This window comes from Ctenocephalides felis, unplaced genomic scaffold, assembly GCF_003426905.1.
Source record: "Ctenocephalides felis isolate EL2017-DRISC unplaced genomic scaffold, ASM342690v1 CF-g0.4_SCAFFOLD_00845, whole genome shotgun sequence".
NCBI classification, from domain to species: domain Eukaryota; kingdom Metazoa; phylum Arthropoda; class Insecta; order Siphonaptera; family Pulicidae; genus Ctenocephalides; species Ctenocephalides felis.
The window spans coordinates 14,118,352-14,140,356 of NW_020536999.1; the positions used below are offsets into that span (position 1 = coordinate 14,118,352).

Consider the following 22,005-nt stretch of genomic DNA (forward strand, 5'->3'; position numbering starts at 1 on the left):
TTTTCATTTCTGCTTTTTTAAAAAAAATTATACAATTTAAAGCAAAACTTTCCAAACGTCTAACAAGCTAATCAGAAGAAACTAAAAATTGAATTTGTTGAAAATTAATAAAAATATTATACCACCTGGAAAAATACATCTTATATATATACATATACATACATACACACACACATATATATATATATATATATATATATATATATATATTTAAATATAAAATATTTTGTAAACTTATGAAATTCATAAATTCGTGCCAAACTCTCTTATAAAGTAGGTTACTCATTCAACAAAGTGCGTCGTAAAGTGCAGTACAAAATATATTATTTAAAAATAATTTTAATATATAAAACTAGTATGTTATATTCTTAACAAATAAAATAACATTTAAACAACTTCATATTAAAAACAAATTGTGTTAGCATAAACAAATAGTTAACAAATTACTTAAAAACTTGTAAAAGTACATATTTTAAACTAAAAAATTGAATGCAGAGTTTTTATTTATAAATTATGAATAAAACATTAAAAAAACATTTTGTATTCTAGATTTGTATAAAATTTTTCAAAAAAGTGTTAAATGTTTAAACAAATGTCAAATTTCTTTGAAAATTGACACATGGGCACAAACGTCAAAATTTTGAGGTTATGGACGCTCTCAAATGTCATCGTGGAATCAAGGTGATAAAATACATTTTAATAATAAATTAATTGATTTTATATTGTAAATATAAAGTATTTGCTATTGGCAAGTTACATCTTTTTTTTTAAATATTATTATTATAATATTTAGAAGAAATATTTTGGTAAAATTCAATTTGATCCTGAAGTATCCTTGCAAGTACTTCTTGGCTTGTGTTTGATTTTTTCCTTGCTCCCAGTGGCTAAAATGCTTCCGAATTGATAAAAAAAATCCTCTATAAGTTTTAGCTCTTAATATTGTCTTTTAGTGCGCAATTCAATCAAAGTTCTGTATGGAAATAGCATGGGAAAATTTTCAAAAAAATTAAAAATGTTTTTAGATATAACTTAGCGAACAAATGAATGAGTTTTAATCAAAATTCGACGCTCTACAAAACAAATTATAAAAATCCTGTTTTGTAGAGCGTCGAATTTTCAATAAAAAATGACACGAATTGTCATTTTTAATTCATTTGTCGCTAAGTTATACCTAAAAAACATTTTTTAAATTTTCGAAAAAAAATTCATGCTATTTCCATACGAAGCTTTGATTGAGTTGCGCAATATCTAAAAGTTAAAATTAAGAGCTAAAACTTTTAGGGATTTTTTTTATCAATTTGAAAGCATTTAAGCCCTTGGGATCAATAAAATTCGAAAATGTCCATATTAAGGTCAACCCTAATATATATATTATGAATTTTATTTTAGTTTTTTCTCTATTCGAATATATAATAATTAAATTTAGATTTATTAGTATTTTAAAAAAGCTATTTGGATATAAACGAAACATGTCTTCTGATTTTATGTGAGATTTTTCCCCATCAAATAAATATATTTTATCAAGCTATTATCAAATAATTATCATTATCAAATAATTAACTACTCATTTTCTTGTTGTTATTGTTTAGTATCTGTAATTCATTACAATAATGAACTTGATAAGTTTTGAATTCATGGTAAAGGTCACATTTACAAAAATAAGATTGAAGAAAATAGAAATACATTACTATTCTATCCTGAAACTTAGGATAAGTTAAAGTAATCGCAAAAAAATCGAAAATAATTTTTTTAAAGGTTTCTGAACGTTTTGGTATAAAATGGATCTATGTGTGTGTGTGTGTGCGGATACAAATTTTTGTCGACGATTTCGGGAACACGGATCAACCGATTTGAATTATTCAAAAAACATTTGAATTTTGACATAAAGAGCCAAAATGGTAATTCAGTTTTTGAGAGAACGGAGCATCCGATTTCAATAATTCAAAAACATTTTATTTGTATTGACGAAATCAATGAAATTTTTAGGAAGGCAGGTCTCGAGGTTTCAGAGATCCATTAAAAAAGTAAAAAAATGTCATTTGGCGGACAAAAATGATCAGTTCAATTTTTTCAAAATATTTCAAAGTATAAAAAAAGTTCATATATTTCAAAAATTAAAAATTCAAAATTTTAAAATTCTCAAAAATCTATTTTATTCGAAGTTCTAAAAAAAATGATTTTTTTTTTTAATTTAATTTTTGGTCCGAGAAGTTCCAGCAATTTGCCTCAATGCAAGGTGCCATAATAAACCACTAGTTTAATATTACTCAAAATAATAATTTGCTGATAAATATGTATTATTCTTACTAAATTGGCAACAAATAAGAATTTTACAAACATCAATTCGTACTTGATAATTATTTGGTGCATAGGTTCAATTGAAATTGAAATGTTTCATGGACACTATTTTCAGAGCTTGTCAAAACAATAAAAATAAAATAAAAGATAAAATTGAATATTTTAAATTGTTTTATAAGTATAAAAATTTATCAAAGATAAAATAAAATATGTTGAATTATTTTTGTTATCGTTTTACTGAATGCTAGTGTATAAATGTATTATTGATAACATGAATAATAAATATAGCGGAATTTTGTGCAAATTTTAAACTGTGGAGAGTAATAATTTTGAGAGTTTTATAAATAAAACTAGTGGTGCATGGCAACGTGTCTTAAGGCAAATTGCTCGAACTTCCCGTACCGTAATGAAATGTTCGAGGAATATTAAATGATTTCAAATAGATTATGATAACTAATATAAGACAAAAAATAAAGGCCATATATAATAAGAAACAAATATAAGAGACAACATATAAATTGGACGATGACGCTTATATATTTGTATGAAAAGTAAATAAACAAAACTTGATCAAGCGGAGTTAGAATAAAGAAACTTATCTCATATTTATAAGAATTATATAAACTGAATTGCAAAGTTAAAATTATTTAATTCAAGTATATGAGTGAGCTTTAGAACTTTAGCTAGAATTAAAATTAAAATCCAAATCATTTTAGATATAAAAAGAAAATATTTTGGAAATTAAAAAAAAAATTCTCAACACAAGCAGAATTTTTTGAATCATTCAAATCGGATGCATAGTTCTCTCAGAAACCGCCATTTTTGGCACATTATCTCCAAAACGTCTAGATCTGCATTTGCCAAAAACTAATCACCACTTCTCCCCAACATTACAAATTGAATGTTTTTTCGATAATTCAAATCGGATGCTCCGTTCTCTCAAAAACTCGATTTCAATTTTCTGCACAAAAGGTTTGCCAAAATGATATATGTGTGTGCGGATACAAATTTTCATCGACGATTTTGGGAACACTGATCAACCGATTTGAATAATTCAAAAAACATTTGATTCGTATTGACAAGGAGACGTGCTGATTACTGTTAGGCGAAGGCTGGTCTAGCCGTTTTGAAGATACAAGGCAAAAAGTGCAAAAAATGGCAGGTTTTGAGAGAACAAATTGTCCGATTTGAATGATTTAAAAAGCATTCGATTCGTATTGATGTGGAGACGTACTGATTAGTTTTTGGTATAGGCAGGTCCAGCCGTTTCGAAGATACAGAGCGAAAAGTGCAGAAATTCCGATTAGATTCTAGACATTCGCTCATAGCGTTGTGCGTGATCATGTCGTTATAGCTGAGTTGGTTGGCGCGTCTGTAATATTTTTTAAATTCCCTTTTAAATACTTTTTATGTTTGTATCGTTGATACTACATGAACTATTTAAAATTGTTAACTCAGTGCATATATTTTCGAACGAAAAATTGATGCATTTGAAATAAAATATGTTGATTCTAACAAAAAGTGTGCATAATTAGTTTTTGTTTATATCTATCTCATTCAAACATATATAAACAACGTCGTCTAATCTAATAAGTTTTCACATTTTGTCTACAAGGAACAACTAATGAAAATTCTAGTTTTTATAATATTTGTTCATAGACATTTTTGTTGACTGATCATTTTGATTCTTCGAATGTTTAATTACGGTACGGGATGTTCCAGCAATTTGCTTCAAGGCACGATGCCATGTGGCCCCACTAGTTTTTTTTAATAATTATAAATATTGAGAATCGGTGGCTCTTCATTCCGGTTACGTACTCTACTCGCCTTACTAGTATATGTCATAACATCGGAATTATTAGTAACACAGCCGGCCTTCGTCTTCGTTTGTAAAATCTTCATTAACTTTCAAACAGACATCTAAAATCATTCATTCAACAAACAAAAATGTTACAATATCAATAACAATATTCAAAATAATTTATATTATTTATAACTTTTCAATTATTGTTTTTGATCATGATACATGCAAAAGTTCAGATTTTGCGTGCAAGTGTTTCAACCGTGTAATTTTAATAAATTGTTTAAAATTTATGTGGAAGTTTTCGTGATAAGTTTTGTTGTCAAGTGACGCAAGTTGGCGAAAAAAATGGTTAAATTTGTATAAAAATATGTGGAATAATATATGGGTATTATGATTTGGTTTATTGTAGTTGTGAATGTAAAGTTATAACAATTATAGAAGTATAACAAAGTTGTAATCGAGCAAGATCGATTGAAGTAATTTGTTATGATGTCCACGTATTTAATTTACATGAAAATGGAGCTTCTGGTAATTAATAGATGTTCTATCTATATTTATATAGCATTTAGTCTTTTTTTATCCATTCCATATTATAGAGCAATCAGAGTTATTTACAGACCCTATGAGTTGTATGGTTAAATTACACACAATAATAAAAAATAATAATAATAAAATAGATCGATAATAAAAATGAATTACAAATAAAGAAAAATAAAGAAATAAAAAAAGCAAATTGTAGTAATTGCTCCAATAAGCAATATACTGTTGAAAACAATCATTTAGTCATTTAAATCAATTTTTATATCACATCCTTTTCTTTTGAATGTTCTCTATCAACTTCTTGATATTTGTCATTCACTTTGTATACAAAAGTTCTGAACAGATTTCAAAAAGTCTATTCGTTGAAAATCGTACTGAGTAAGTCAAAAATTCTCGGATAAAATTGAAATGTTATGGCAACGCTATATTATAGTTCTATATTCATATGAACTGGTAGTAAAATCTCTCAAAAAGCTTAACTTCGTGTATTAATGTCGAAAAATTAATGTCGATCAGGCGTTTCACACATAAAGCCTAACTTCACGTATGTGTTATCATCAGAAAGATGCACTTGTGATGAAATTGTTATTTGTAGGTTAGTTTTTATGTGTGGAACATCTGATAGTACAACAAATACTTAGCTTTTTGACAATTGGTTACTACCAACTCTTACGAAGATAGACCCACAAAATATCATTACCTTAACATTTCTATTTTATCGTAGAGTTGGTTCTTAAATCTACTTTTTTATACTAAATTCTCATTACCATTGTTTATACTTTTTTTGTTCTCTGTATTCGCATAATAATGCAAAATTCGTCCAAGCCACATTGTGTAATCTTGATTATTTTAAAATATTCAGTAAATTGTCTACAATGTTATAATAATCTTGATTGAATATCGTATGTGCAATTTTAATTTAATTGCATCATAAGTTATTCTAGGAACAACACATATGTTCATAGTAATTATCTTGGAATTTGCAATTCTTTATAAATTAAAAATGATAAACATGATGCATGCAACTCATAATTTCAAATAATAATAGTGATAAAGAAAAATATCGTAACTTATTTGACAATTAAATTTGTTTTGTTGGAATATCGAATGTTTTTAAATAATAATAGAGAACAAATGTGGTTTAACCCTTTTTAGTGTCTTCCGCACTCAACAGAGGGTCGACTGATTTGATACTTCTCCAAAACGATTATTCGGATTTTGATAATTCTTTTTAGACTTTGTGAAAGGAATTTTTTAAGATTTAATGAACGATAAAACTATAGTAATATTGTAGAAATAAATAGCAAAAATTACAAAAAAACACTCGTCATTGTTTGACGGTGAAAACATTTGAACTGTCATCTGCTAGAAATGTCAATTCATTTGAAAATTGAATTTAGGTGAAATTATAAGCTTAGATAATATTAGAATATAATATACAAGAAAAATGAAATGTCTACATTATTATTGCCGAAAAGCAGCTGAGATGTGCCAGAAATTAAAATAATACAAGATAGAGTCAATAGTATATGTTTGGCAGATAAAATTATATAAATTCAGTTTAATAAATTACGCAATCAGTCCAAAATTGCAAATACATTATTTTTTTTAAACTTATGCATATACAATATTGTTTTAATTTTATTTAAATTTTTTTTTGAAAATCTTATAATGACCATAAATGAATCACAAAGCTAGGATATCAAATAGGATATTAAAAAGTATAAGAATAGGATATTAAAAAATGTGAACTTTTGAATTGTAGACGTGGGTACAGTACAAAGTCTGTCGGGTCATCTAGTATATTTATATAAATTTAATCTAGAATTAAACCTAGGGGTAAATTTACGTGCTACAGTTGGTGGCGCCCCTATGGAGTCGGAAAACAATTAAAATTGATCTATGGCCAAGCGACCGTGTTTGCGATCTATTTATACAACTGATGAAGCGTCAAATTGGGAACTGAAACGTATAGAAGTTTATCAAATATTTTTAGAAATATATTGTATTAGTTGTTTTTTTTTTGCATGTATTAAAAGTACGTGTCACTATATAGTTACAAATAAACTCTTATACTACTAAACCAATTTTAAATTCTTAAATATACATGGTCTGTTCAAAAAGTTTTCGGAATTTTCGTTTTTTCAAAAAAATATTTATTTATTCGTCTACATTAATGTGGTCCCCTTCAAAGTAGTCCCCCCCAGATATAATACACTTATGCCAGCGTTTTTTCCAATTTTCGAAGCACCCTTGATATTCACTTTTTGATATGTCCTTGAGCACTCTCGGCGATTTTCTTCAATCGAGGAAAACCGCCGTCCTTTCATGGGTCTCTTCAACTTTGGGAATAGGAAAAAGTTACACGGAGCCATATCTGGTGAATTTTTGCACTTTGCAACACTTTATTTCATTTTTTACGAAAAATTTAATACAAATTCTTTGACTTTTCAATTCTTCCATTGTAAAAATCGCCGAGCTCAGAAAAACACGTCGAACCTTAGCGACTACCACAGACAAAGTAAACAGTGAATATAGCTGAAAATTTCATCATACTTTAGGGGCATGTATACCAACACAATAAAAAAAAAATTTTGACAATCAGACACTCCAGACCCGCGAAATTTAATTATTAGTAATTCCGGGTACTTTTTGAACAGACCTCGTATATAAATTTAACAAGAAAGACAAATTCTTAAAAAAATATAAATTACTTATATTTTTTAATTTTCTTATTTTTATTACATCAATTTGTTTAGGTTAAAATTGATCTATAGAAGTATAGAACTTTTATAATTTTTGTTGTGATTTGTAATGTAGAAAAGATTGGGAAACAGTGTTTTAAATAACATATATGTTTTGAGAATCCCATGTTTAGATATTCTGTTGTTTATATATTCATTAATCATACTTGAACGTGACATATATGATTACTCGAGTTCATTATTTAGAATGATTAATTTTTACTGCAAATGTGGTCTAATTATTATAAAGATTTATCTACATTTTTTTCATGTTAATAAATTGATTATGTTATTTCTAAATTATCTAATAATCCAACTACCTAAATCTATCGAATCTCGTCTCAGACAACGTGATGTCAAGCAGCATTAACATCTCTTGGAAATACAGAAAGCGATATTCCCCTTAATCATCAGTATTACAGAAATGGTATCTAAATTAACATAAAGATAGGACAACAGTTAATAGGACTCGTTAAAGTTAAAATTGCATTAAAAATTAAAAAAAATGTTATTATCATTACTAATATATATTTTTTTCCTTTTCTAGATATGACAGAAATTGAAGGCGGCCTGGACAACCCTACCTTGACACTTGCCGACACTGACTCTGTTTTTATAGAAGGGGCTCTCAGGGACCCCGATATGGACTCCCAATTTACAGAATTAGACCCAGAGGTTCCCAAGGACCTGGATTTAAAACCAGCCGAAGGGTTCGCTTTGAGTGTGGAACCTCTTTCACCCACAGGTAAAAATAAATAATTATATAAATTAACAAGAATTCTAAAAAATGATCGTTAAAAATATCTAATTGTTATGATCATTTTTCCTTTCTTGTAGGCGATAGTAGACCATTTAAATAACTATTATAATTTTTTGTGCCTTTAATTTAGTCATAAATTGCATTTTAATTAAATATTTTAGGAGAATCAGAATATGACGAATTTCTGGCCGTACCTGATTCCTTGAGTGTTATTTCTGTGGCTGGTGATGTTCCTGTTTTAGTTGAAGGCAAATCAGTTGTAGACAATCCTGCAGGTAAAATATACCAAAAAAATCTGAAAACAATAATTTTATATTTTTCTTTTTTATAACTTTAAGAAAACAAATATTAACAAACTTATGTAGATTTTTTTTTAGAGCCAATAAACTCAGTTCCATTTAGTGCTGTCCACCTGCCTCCTGTCAAGTTTAAGTCGATACAACGAAAGGTGTTCATACCAGGAGTAGAAATTTTGGTACAAATTACAGATTTTGAAAGAAATGTGACGACGCATATGCTTAATCCTAACTTGTAAGTAAAAATAATCATTATAATTATTAAATATCTTAATTCTCTTGTATCATTGTAAACCAGAATTCTGGTTTTTCAAAATTATTAATGCATTGTTATAATATATTGTAATTATAAAATTTTTAATTAATTGTATAATTAAATTATGGGAGTATCTATTTAAACAACCGGATTTGATAATAATTTATTAACTTGATTAATACTAATTTTAATAAGTATAGTTTATTAAAGGGTAACAGTACTGTAGTAACGACTTGAAAAACTTCTTTTTTGTAATTTTTTTTAGACGAATGGAGAAGTATTAAATTTATAATATTAACAGGAAGGCTAATGGTATATTTGAGTAACAAAATTAAAAAATTATATAAAAATCTACAAAAAAGACGAAATTACAACAACTACAAGAAAAAAATACTTTTTGGTATGAAATATTTTTCTCTAAAAAGTTAAAAATATTTTTTGACTTTACAGTGCTGTTACCCCTCAATCGAGAACATTAAAATCAGTGATAGTAAATTTATATAATTTATAAGTACTTTCATTATATGGTTATTTCCAACTTTTGTATTTAAATCCAATAAGTGATTTCGGTTTGTCTAGTATTTTAATTCATTACTTAATTATTAAAAATTTTAGAGTTTAAATCACATTGCAGGTAATACAATTTTAATATCAACGTTGTAGAAAAAAATAAATGGTGCATTTCAAATTTAATATATAGATAAATGGGGCAATTCTGGCGAAACAGAGCTCATGAAATAGCGTTGTCATGACAACGTTCTCTTATGCTTGTTCTTGGTATTGAAAATTATGGAAATGTCTATCTATATTACATATAAACAAGCAAGGAAGAATGTTATGATATAGAAAATTATATTTTTTTTTATATATGATATGATTTTCTAAAATATTTTAGATATACGATATTACTACAGCATGGCGAATTCAAATGGGAGATACGAAAAAGGTACAAACACTTTCAGCATCTTCATCAGCAATTGAGATTATTCAGGGCATCTTTAAATATTCCTTTTCCTACAAAAACGCACAAGGAACGAAGGACATCTTTTAAAAATACACTCAACAGGTAAGGTAATTTTTGTAAACTCATTTTTTGCAGTCAAATATTTATATTTTGTTTTTTTTTTCCTTTCTAGTCATATGTTAGGTACAGAAACAAATAAAGTCAAAACCAAACGAAGAAGAGGAGCACTCCCTAGGTTTCCGAATAGACCAGAAGCACTTGTAGGCGAGGAAGGTCTTCAGAACAGGATGAGACAACTCGAGGACTATCTTTACAATCTTCTTAACATAAGCTTTTATAGAAACCATCACGAAACTGTGAGTAAGGATAAAAATCTCTACAAATAGATACCTGTTTACCATTATAATTATTTTTATCCAGGTAGCTTTCCTAGAAGTATCCAATTTATCGTTCATCAGAGATCTGGGAGATAAGGGAAAAGAAGGTATGGTTCTGAAAAGGACAGGATCAACTCAACCTGGACAGTCAGGTTGCACCTGTTGTGGCCTTGCTCAAAATACAGTTTGTGTTAGGTGCAATTACTTTTGCACTGATGTCATATGCGCCAAATGGAAGACCAGGTGGTTTTTTGCCAAGGACTCTTGTTTTGGATACATCAGGCCGGAGGATGGCACAGTAAGGTAATAGTAATAGAAAATATCTAAAGACATGTTTATCTTCTATATATATAAAAATAAGTCGGGTTTTCCTTCCTGACGAAATAACTCCAGAACGCACGAACCGATTTCGACAATTTTGCATTCGTTGGAAAGGTTTCGGGCTCCACAAATTGCTGGAACTTCTTGCACCGTAATTAAAAATTCGAGTAACCACATTAGTGAGAATTATCAGAACTATGCTTGGTTAAGTCAACGAGCAATTCTTGCCGCAAAGAATAATGATGTACAAGCACTGAATTTCACCATTCAATCAAAAATTGCTGGCGATTTGGTGACATACCAATGATTCCGACTGGTCTTCCGTTTGACTTCAAACGATTGCAATTTCCAGTTCGCCTTGCGTTCGCAATAAAAAGTCGCAAGTCCAATCGCTCAGTGTTTGCGGGATAAATTTCAAATAGATTATTTAGAAAATCATTGTTTTTCACATGGACAGTTATACGTTGCCTGTTCACGAGTTGGAAAACCATCCGCTTTGTTTGTGTTAACGCCAGACCAAAAAACAAAAAATGTGGTTTACCAAAGAGCATTTCATTTACTTAGAGAAGTTCAACTAAAAAACACTTCATTTTTGTAATAGAAATAAATTCATTACTGTTGTATAATAAAATCAAGTTTTTCCTTTTCAAATATAAAACAAACAAAAATTTTCTTCATCTTTCTCACGAAACCATCTTGTGGCGAAACGGAGTTCGTCGGGTTTGCTAGTCTTATTATAAATAACAATATCTATTATCTTTATAGGTCTGTGATGTTATTTGACCAAAGTTTTGAAGTTTCTTCTGGCATGTACTCAACTGGTCTTCGAAACGGTCTTCAAATTATAAACAGCAATCGACAAATGGTCATCAAATTGTGGACCAGGAGGAAAGCCAGAGAGTGGATGAATCATCTCAAAATTATAGCAAATAATGAAGGTTAGTACATGATTGACTGAGTCATTTCTTTATAATTTGCAAATAAGTGCACAAAAAACTCTTTATCTTTTTAGCTCGAGATTTCACATCACCCAACCCTCATGGTTCTTTTGCACCAGTCAGGAATGCCATAAGTTCTCGATGGTATGCAGATGCCAGTGATTATATGTGCCATGTAGCCGATGCTTTAGATGGAGCCAAAGAAGAAATTTTTATAGCAGATTGGTGGTTGACGCCAGAAATTTATATGAAGAGACCTGCACTGAGTGGAGATTACTGGAGATTGGATAAGATACTCAAACGGAAGTCGGTAAGTTAATAAGAAATTATAGTTTTAGGATATCTTTAGGTTTCAATGTTATCTGAACCATCGAAGAAATTTATATATGTATGTATCTTTCTTCGACGATTTTGGAAGCATGAATCAACCCATTTGAATGCTTTGAAAAACAATTGATACCCAGAGATCGCAAAACATCCTGATTAGTTTTTGGTAAAGGCAGGATCAGCAGGTTTGGAGATCAGGAGCAAAAAGTGCAAAGAAATTGCAATTTTCGAGAGAACGGAGCGTCCGATTTTAATTATTCAAAAAACATTGTATTTTTATTGACGGAATAAAGTCACTCATTAGTTGCCATAAGACAAAATGCCTCTTACAACTAGTTAAATATTATTTAAATCAGTTTCTAATTTAACTCTTTTTTTTAGAAACAAGGTGTGAAAATATTTGTTTTACTCTACAAAGAAGTGGAAATGGCTTTAGGAATAAACAGCTATTACAGCAAACAGAAACTAGTCGAAGATAGTGATATTAAAGTAAGTACTTAAAAGATTGTTGGTAGTTACTATCGATGACTAATATTTACTTGTATAGAGTAAATTTGTATAGAATAAAATTTTGTTAATGAACTATGTTATAATAATTATAAAAGTATCATATAATATGCTATTCATTTTATATTATTTTCTCAATAGGTTATACGACATCCAGATCACGCCAGTGCTGGTGTTCTATTATGGGCTCATCACGAAAAATTAGTCTGCGTTGACCAGTCCATAGCTTTCCTCGGAGGTATAGATTTATGTTATGGAAGATGGGATGATCATAAACACAGGTGAATATCTTGAAACAAAATTGTAATTGGCAATATTATTACAAACTTATCCGTTAATTATATTATTATTTCCAGGCTAACAGATATGGGCAGTGTCTCCCAATCTGCAACACTCCAAAATAATGGAAAGAGCCTTTTGGATAGAACTAACAGTTCATCTACGAGTAAAATAAGTTTTAGTGGCAAGAATTTTCCAAATATGACACCTACTGGGAATAGAAATTCTACAATACTCTCTTTAGCGGAATCGACTAAGGATATCAGTGCTGCTTTTGTTAACACTGTTAGTTCAGAAAGGTGAATATTAAAACATTGGCATCAGTTAACGGAAATATTTATCCTTTTATCTAGTAGACGGAAATATTCATCTATTTATCCAGTAGACGGAAATATTTATCTCATTTATCCTTTTAATTATAATTTGCAGTAGTAGTGTCGATAAGCTTCCTGTATTAGAACCAGGCGATAAACTTCTCATAACAAAACCTCCTGATAAATTCACATCGCCTGATGATCGATTGATGATGTTGAGTGGTGAGAAAAGGCCAAGTTTTTTGGAAAAGCAACAGCCGAAGTGCAACACGCCAGAAGCACAAAGAAAGAATGTTTTGGAAAAAATCAAAGACAAGGGAAAAGGTAAGATGTAAAGATATAAATTACAAAATTAAAAAAAAGAGTGCGCGTATGGTTCACACTCGATTGAAGTAAAACTGTTTTCGTATCGTACGAGATGGCATTCAAGTTAAAAATAAATACATTAAAAATATTTATATTATTTGAAAATATTAATGTAACTAAAGACATACTTCGAATACGACATGATCGGTTTGTCATTGTAATTAGCCTTTAAGACTTAAACCTTTATTAGAGAAATGAAGTAATTGCTGGTTAATAAATTCTATAATATTTATCAATTTATTTCACAGATAAATCGTTCTTCATTATTTATAATTATTTATAAAGGTATGCAAATTTGTAATATTTTACGTTCAGGATCAGTAAAATGAAATTGTAAGCTTTAACATTTGAATGAGAATTTCCATGTTGTTTCATTCATTGACTGTTTGTTTTTTTTTTTGAGTATTTGCTAGTGATACAGTCTCATTCTTTGAGCAGATGTAGTATATTTTTTGCCCATAAAAATAATTTCTAAACTTATATAGTAACCACGAATAATACAAATTATTTCAATAAACTTACGTTTCTTACATGGAGAAAACTTCCATTTTACTTTTCTATCTGATTGGTAGATAATGATAAAAGTGATGACAAATTTCCTTAAATATGAGAAGTTATTGGTTATAAAACACTTAAAAGCTTCTAATGCTTCACAGTATTTTTTTTACCAAGGACTACTATCTCATGATTCATCAAAATTCCAGACAAGGAATCTGAATTTATTTGTCCTCTGGAAGTTTCCTTACAAACCAAAATATTTTTCTAATTACATTTTTCATTTTAGATCTAATCCACATGTTCAACACCGACCATGATCTGGACGCAAAGAATCTAGACAAAAATTTATTCTACACGCAAAATGAACAAATCAGTGATTCCCCTGGTGGCCAAAAGGGTGATCAAAAATCCAAAAAAAAATTGTCGAAGAAGAACGAACACGATGAATTTGTTAACAGTTTGGACGGCCAAGCTAAATATTGGATAGGAAAAGATTACTGCAATTTTATTATTAAGGATTTCGAAAACTTGGATCTTCCATACGTCGGTAATAAATGATACAAATAATAAATATTATATACAAAAACTTCTGTATATAAATGTAAACGTATGAATTTTCTTCCCAAGATTTGGTTGATCGATGCACCACTCCCAGAATGCCCTGGCATGATATAGCCGTGTCAATTTGTGGTTCAGCAGCCAGGGATGCAGCAAGGCATTTTATCCAACGTTGGAACGTCTGCAAATTTGAGAAACAACGAGAGAATCCTTCGTATCCTTATTTACTTCCGAAAAGTTATCGCGACTGGGCTTGGAGTCAGGATCTTGAGGACGAATTTGAGAAGATTGTGGGTGAGGGAGCTTATAAAGTTACTTGCCAGGTGAGGATAATGATAATGAACTTTCTACTTCTTTTAACACACACAATCTTTAACATCCCCTATTCGAATATTGAAAATAATTGGAATTATAATTTTAATTCTAGCAAAGTTCTTAAGCTTGCTTCTATACTTGAAATAAATAATATTAACTTTGCAATTTAGTTTATATAATTCCAATAAATATTAGTCAATGACCTTCATTTTAAATTTGATTGATTAATTAAGTTTTGTTTATTTACTTTTTGGTAAACATATATAAGTTACAGTATTTATAATAATCTATTTGAAAACATTTAATATTCTTTGAATATTTTATTACGTTACATGAAGTCCAGCAATTTGCCTTAAGGCACGATGCCATAGATTACTAGTTTTCTTTAGACTACAATTATTTTACTTTTTCTTCTTTCAGGTTTTAAGGAGTGCAAGTTGCTGGAGCTGTGGTTTCCTCGAGCACGACCAGGTCGAGCAGAGCATTCATGAGGCTTATGTTCAAACAATATCGAGAGCTCAGCATTATATTTATATTGAGAATCAATTTTTTATCACTCTTGCTATGGGTAATGATTCGAGGGTTAAGAACCAAATTGGAGAAGCTTTGTACAAAAGAATTATGAGAGCCCACAGGTAAATATAGAAAATAATTGTAACAGAAATGGTTGGAAAAAAGTTTATTATGAACTTTTATATAATTTTTGCCAAAGTCGAATTTGTCATGTGAGATTAAATATTTTTTGTCTAGGCAATTATATTAAATTTAATAATTATATATACTTTTATATTTTTTTTCTATCGTTTTAGAGAAAATGCTGTATTTAGAGTTTATGTTGTTATGCCATTGTTGCCTGCCTTCGAGGGTGAAATTGGAGCACCTTCTGGAGCATCACTTCATGCCATCACTCATTATAATTATGCTTCCATATCCAGGTAAGTGACAAAATTTTATCTAATTAATTAACAATATAAACGGATTCATTAAAAACTAGTCAGCATGATCTCAAACTGATGTCTTTCAAACAGTTTTTTAATTTTCAATCTTGAGAAAAACATAGTCAAGTAAACATAATTTTAGCATATTGGATATTGCAGTAAAAATATAAACTTATCCTTCAGAAACTTATCCTTTATTATCTTTGTCTTTTTCAAGAGGTAAGGATTCGCTCATACAACGACTAAAAGATTCAGGAATTGAACACCCAGAAGATTATGTATCGTTTCATGGATTGAGAACTCATGGAGCATTACCTATAGATGGTGCACCAGTAACAGAACTTGTCTACGTACATTCTAAATTACTGATTGCTGATGATAAAACTGTTATTTGTGGATCGGCCAACATCAATGATAGGTCTATGTTGGGGATAAGGGATTCTGAGATGGCTGTTATAATACAGGTAGATATGAATATATATATATATATATATATATATATATATATATATATATTGGGGTGGTCCTTAATATGAATGTTTTCAAATTTCTCTGCTTCCAGGGGCTCAAATGCTTTCAAATTGATAAAAGAAAATTCTCTGAAATATTAGCTCTTAATATTAACTCTAACATAGTCTGCACTCCAACCAAAGTTTCTTGGTTCTTTTTCTTAAGTAAATACTTACATTATTAAATATATCAAATTTTTATTGTAAATTTTTTATTCATGATCAAAATAAGCAAATTCAATGTTATTCTCAAAATTTTGGTTCTCTTGTCGCTAAGTTATAAAACAAATGGAATTTTACCCATGTTATTTTCATAAGAAACTTTGATTGGAGTGCGGACTATCTCAAAGTTAATATTAAGAGTTAAAATTTACAGAGCATTTGAGCATTTGAACCCTTGGGAGCAAGGAAATTCAAAAAATCTATATTAAAGACCACCCTAATATATATATATATATATATATATATATATATATTATATAACAGAAATTGAAAATTGCACTTGACGTACTCAAAAATTTACCTCAAATTTTTCAAAGTATAACTCTGATTATAGATATAATATTTTTAGGAAGGATTTCTCAAATATTCTTCTTAAATTTTTCAGGATGAAGCCTTTGAAGAAGGTACAATGAATGGAGAAGTATTTCCTTGTGGAGTCTATGCAGGATCGTTGAGAAAACATTTGTTCAAAGAGCACCTAGGTAATATATATTCAAACACTTAAATAAAATCATGATATTATAGAAAGTATTTAGTACTTTTACCCTTCTTCCATTTTTAACTAAACTATCACAGAATTCTAGATTGTGCAGTTATCATAAGATTATTTCTTGCTTCTTTATATGTAAAATATGCCTGATTGCACGGCAAATAGATAGACATTTTCATAATTTTCAATACCAATAACAAGCATAAGAAAGCGTTACCATAACAACGCTATTTTATGAGTTCTGTTACATCAGAATTGCTCCATGATTCGAATATGTTCCTTTAAGAAATTAAAAAATATCATCTCATGTATCTTTCTCCTCCCAGGTCTTTTGGATTCCGATCAGGATCACCTCAGGTACGACATCACAGATGCAACCCATGATGCCTTTTGGCACGACGTCTGGCGTCGAGTCTCCAGAGACAATACGGAAACACACGAAGCAGTATTTCGTTGTCTTCCAACTGACCAAGTCAAAGACTTCAAGGAATTGGCCCGATATCAGAGAGTCGAAGTCGGTCAGGCTCTGGCCAAATTGGAACCTGCTAGGGCTGCTCATGTTTGCTATACTCATTTACAGGCAAGAAATAATAAAATAAAATTTTCATAATTTGCAATTGGATTTAGGACATTTTTTTACCTTTATTCAAATAACTTTTAATTTTTATCTTGGACATTATAATTTGTTTGCGTTTGTGAAAACTAGATAAAATTTACTAAAATCTGATAAGAACTATTATACACACTTGGATATTGAAATTTTGTATAATTAGTAGTAGAATGAGAACTTTAGTATTTTGATAACTTGCATTATATGGATTTAGGACATTTTTGTACATTTCTTCAAATAACTTTTAATTTTTATCTTGGACATTTAAATTTGTCCACATTAGTAAAAACTACATAAAAATTACTAAAATCTAGTACAAACTGTTACACACACACTTGGATATTGAAATAGCTTTCCTATTCATTTCAATTGAAGATGTCTAATTTAATTTAAAAGAGCTTATGTCCAAGGAGAGTTTTAGTCATATTATTTAGTCCAACTAATTTTTGTTGATTTTTATTACCTCGGCTTACTATTTATTTTTGTTTTCAGGGCAACTTGGTGGACTTTCCCTTAAACTTTCTTGCCAATGAAGTGTTGACGCCTTCCGGTTATTCCAAAGAAGGAATGCTGCCGACATCCATCTGGACTTAAAATTTAGGATAGTCTTCATGAAATTTAATTTATTTAAAGGATAAGTAATGATGGAAATATTTCAATATTGGCACAATAGCGGTAAGTATTACTTTTTAGAGATAAAATTATTTGATAAGCTTCAGATTTTTTACTTAAACATCAAGAATGTAATCTAAATGATATATTAACTGACAAAAAGAAGTTACTATATATAGTATAGCAATTTCAATTACTACTTTTACAATTAAATTAATCCCGTGCCTATAATTTTAAGATAATTATACAATTAGCTTTATGAATAAAAAGTGCTTTTATACATTTGTAAAAAAAATGAAAATAAGGATACTCACAATTTACTGTAAATAGTAATTATTAAAACTATTATTTTAACACTGCCATTTTTTTTAAATTGTGCATAGTAAATTATATTGGACCATAAATATAGTTTGTTTTTAAGTATATGTTAGGTAATTGTTATTTTATACTATTATATGAATAAATTATTTTAAACATTAATAACCAAATAATATATATGTATTTTCTTGTTAATATACATATTTCAATCTGTTCTTAATAATTTTATTAATAAATAAATATATGAATACTTTTTAAAACTTTTACTACTTTAGAAATGTTAAAAATACTAAAAACAATTATCAAGACTAGAAAATGTCGAGACTGCAGTTAATGCTAATGTCTGGTATCTTCTTTTTGAATAAAACTGATAAAAAATGGATTCAAAATACCAAGATATAGTTAATTCTAGTAAATATAAGATATTCACATACTTTTGTTCTAAAAAATACTTCAATATCTAATATTAAATCAAATGGTGTACATAGCCAAGCAAACTCTACTAAATCTAAAAAAGCTTAATTATATCATCCAGCCAGCAGCTTGTGGGGCTTGCTAAAGTGAAGACAAGTACACATGATTCGAGATCTTGAAAAGAAAGTAACGACTATATAATTTATCACCAGCTTGGAAACGTGCAGGTCAGACTGGCCGGGAATCAAATGGTACTTATTATCGGTTGTTTACTTCAAAATAGTTGGCTGAAGATCCGATGTATTAAATTCTCAGAGCTAGCATAACTACCACCTTGTTACAATAACTCGCTATGAAGATTGCCTGCAAAAATTGATAACTGGCTTAAGAAGCAGCATAAACAGTTGCCAATATATAATGCTAATAATGAATTAGACGAAGACCTGGCTAAGAATTAGACATCAGTTTTGTGAGGAGTCTTGTAAAACTATTATGCTGTTTGTCTCCTCAATACAGTTGACACAATAGAGCTCGTGCTGTGCACTAACTTGAAACTATTGCCAAGAATTTGTTTAGCTGAAGTAGAAATTAACGTTAACATGTAGTATAATAATATTTTATCATGTATTAATTTTTTTTTTTTACTTACTTTATGCAGCAAACCTCGAATGAAAAAGAAATTGACGAAATTTGCGATCTTATTAATTAAAATTATTATTATTGTATTGTCTAGGTTATAAACTGTCAGAATGAATTGTATGATACTTCATGTCGCGATTTGAAATGCAGAATGGCGGCAAATTCAAGATGTAACTAGTGGTGTATGGCATCGTGCCTTAAGGCAAATTGCTGGAACTTCTCGTGCCGTAACGAAATGTTCGTGGGATATTAAATGTTTTCAAATAGATTATTATAAATTCTGTAATATCGGCTAATATTTATAAGAATTATGTAAACTGAATTACAAAAACTGAATCACAAAAATTTTGAAAAAAAAAATGAAATGAATTTTTTTCCCCAAAATTCTTATTTTTTGTATATTTAGCTCTGTATCTTCGAAATGGTTGAACCTGCCTTTGCCAAAATCTAATCACCACTTCTCTTAATCATTACAAATTGGATGGTTTTAGATCATTAAAATCGGATGCTCCATTCTCTCGAAAACTTGATTTCTATTTTCTGCATTCTTTGCTCTTTATCGCCGAAACGGCTAGACCTGCGTTTGCCAAAAACTAATCAGCACGTCTTCTTATCAGTAGGAATCGAATGTTTTTTGAATTATTCAAATCGGTTGATTCGTGTTCGCGAAATCGTCGACAAAAATTTGTATCCGCACACACACACACGTCACACGTATATCACACACATACACCCATTTTTTGTAAGGTATGCCAAAATGTTCAGAAACCGCTGAAACGTAAAGATATATAAGAATTTCATTTTCGATTTTTTGCGATTACTATAACTTACCCTACGGGAAGTTAAAAAGGGTTTATGGTAGAAAAGTGAAAATATAGGATTGATTGTGTTTTATTGACAAATTTGGAACCCACACAAAATTTTATTCATCTTGATAGGAAAAACTGTTCCGAAAAACGTTTTGATAATTCGATTCTTGTCAATATTTTATAAATTATATTATATTTTATTTCATGTACGACACCCACAATGATCAGATAATTGTAGTTTTTATTAATTAAATCAATATGGCGTGTACAGATTTTGTAAATTATAATTTGAAGTTATTAGACCGAGTCAATTTCGTATGCAATTTATAAATAATGCATTATGAAATGAATTTATAATGTTTATTTAACGTTTTTATTACATATATTTATTTGATTGATGGATACTGGATTTTCCCTTTATCTATATATATATATATATAGATATATATATATATATATATATATATATATATATATACAGGGCCGGTCCTCAGCGCCCGCATGCAATTTTTTTTCCTGCGCCTCCCCTCCTTGTTATTTTAACTGTTTTAACAGTATATCATTAAAATTGTAAGAAGATTTACGTTACTTTTTTAAATACTCTTTAATAACTATGGATTTAGTACACAATATATATATATATATATATATATATATATATATATATAATATAAAAGCACATTGATTTTAGATTTATTTAGAATATCGTGGCGATTCGCGGGTTCTTCATAATCACTACCAAACTACTTCTAAATTCTTATTTTTAATCCAAACTTTTTAGGACATCAAAACATTTCAGTATGTTTATTATTGCTTGAAATAATATTCTTATATTTTCATTTGATTCTAACGCATGTGTTATTAATATTTGGGTTTTGAAAAATTTTACTTTTATTTTGGAGATTTTATGCGATTTATTCTATTAAACAAATCATGGAAAGCAAAAAAATTCTAGCCTGTCATTGATAAACATAACACGTTATGTTGAATAATTTTATTTTGATCTTTCATTGTTTAAAATATCCAAAATTGCATATTAAATATTACTAAAAAAATAGTGAAAAATGCAAACAAATTATATATGTTTCTTGAATTATATTAAAAAAAAATATATATTGTAAATTTCATTTCCGAATCTCATTTTGGCGCCCCTAAGGCGTGCGCCCGAATTTTTTGCATATATATATATATATATATATATATATGCAATATATATATATATATATATATATATATATATGTGTGTGTAAACATAAATATAAATATCCTGATGTTTTTTGTTTATAAAGAATGGTCATAATAAGTAATTAAAGTGTGATTAAAGGAAGGAATTTGTTATTTGTTGCTCAGAAAACATGGTTTTAAATTGTTTTAGTGATTGTTGGTGAACTTGTAATATGTTGCGGTTCATTATTATCAAAATTGGGAAAGTGATAGGGAGAAAAATGTAGGCTGTTGATCACTAGTACGTTTGGACAAACTATTTGAGTATAAATATATATATATATATATATATATATATATATATATATATATATATATAGCGGACTGTGTACCGTTAACAATGTCTTCGCGTTTGGACTTCACTCATTCAACTTACAATTAGCATTAAAGGCAATTTCTACATTAAAAGGGTTTTCTAGAAAGAACATATAGAAGTTTTAAGAAATCAATTTTTTGTCTGTCTTTTTCGATACAATACCCACGATTTTTCGACTTCTACTGCACCAATTTATTTGAATTTTTTACCGAGATTTTGTGGACATCTCTTCATTGATGAATGAACATTGATCACCTTCAAATTGTGATTTTTCAAATATTAGAGAAAATCAAGAAAAGTTGTATTTTTCTTGTCTGACAGTGGGTATTTTGTGAGTTTTTTTAAAACTTGTTCGTTGTTTATACAAATGCGACATTATTCTAGATTAACAATATTTTTTATCGGATTATTTGGAAGGTTATGATCAGGGGTATGGTCACGT

General features: G+C 28.9%; 1 protein-coding gene and 1 long non-coding RNA gene across 2 annotated transcripts; one reads left to right on the plus strand and one right to left on the minus strand.

Moving 5' to 3' along the window:
* The first annotated feature begins 8,319 nt into the window (after positions 1 to 8,319).
* Positions 8,320 to 17,959, plus strand: LOC113374026 (phospholipase D1-like). Its single transcript, XM_026614277.1, has 19 exons — positions 8,320 to 8,421; positions 8,524 to 8,677; positions 9,594 to 9,764; positions 9,835 to 10,018; positions 10,083 to 10,342; positions 11,126 to 11,298; positions 11,373 to 11,608; positions 12,007 to 12,114; positions 12,274 to 12,413; positions 12,489 to 12,710; positions 12,841 to 13,049; positions 13,876 to 14,136; positions 14,217 to 14,470; positions 14,883 to 15,097; positions 15,272 to 15,397; positions 15,618 to 15,864; positions 16,517 to 16,613; positions 16,948 to 17,201; positions 17,724 to 17,959. The coding sequence occupies exons 2-19, from the start codon at positions 8,661 to 8,663 to the stop codon at positions 17,823 to 17,825; spliced, it is 3,276 nt and encodes a 1,091-aa protein (XP_026470062.1). The 5' UTR covers positions 8,320 to 8,421; positions 8,524 to 8,660; the 3' UTR covers positions 17,826 to 17,959.
* Positions 17,960 to 18,603: 644 nt separating this feature from the next.
* On the minus strand, positions 18,604 to 19,276 carry LOC113364187. The gene is made up of 3 exons (XR_003366025.1): positions 19,225 to 19,276; positions 19,019 to 19,151; positions 18,604 to 18,938 (listed from the first exon to the last, which is right to left on the minus strand). It is a non-coding gene; the product is annotated as an uncharacterized LOC113364187 (long non-coding RNA).
* Positions 19,277 to 22,005: the final 2,729 nt, after the last annotated feature.

Coding starts and splice junctions, on each gene's coding strand:
- LOC113374026 (XM_026614277.1), top strand. Junction 11,299..11,372: donor AATTATAGCAAATAATGAAG/GTTAGTACATGA, acceptor TTATCTTTTTAG/CTCGAGATTTCACATCACCC. Junction 12,115..12,273: donor TCGAAGATAGTGATATTAAA/GTAAGTACTTAA, acceptor TTTTCTCAATAG/GTTATACGACATCCAGATCA.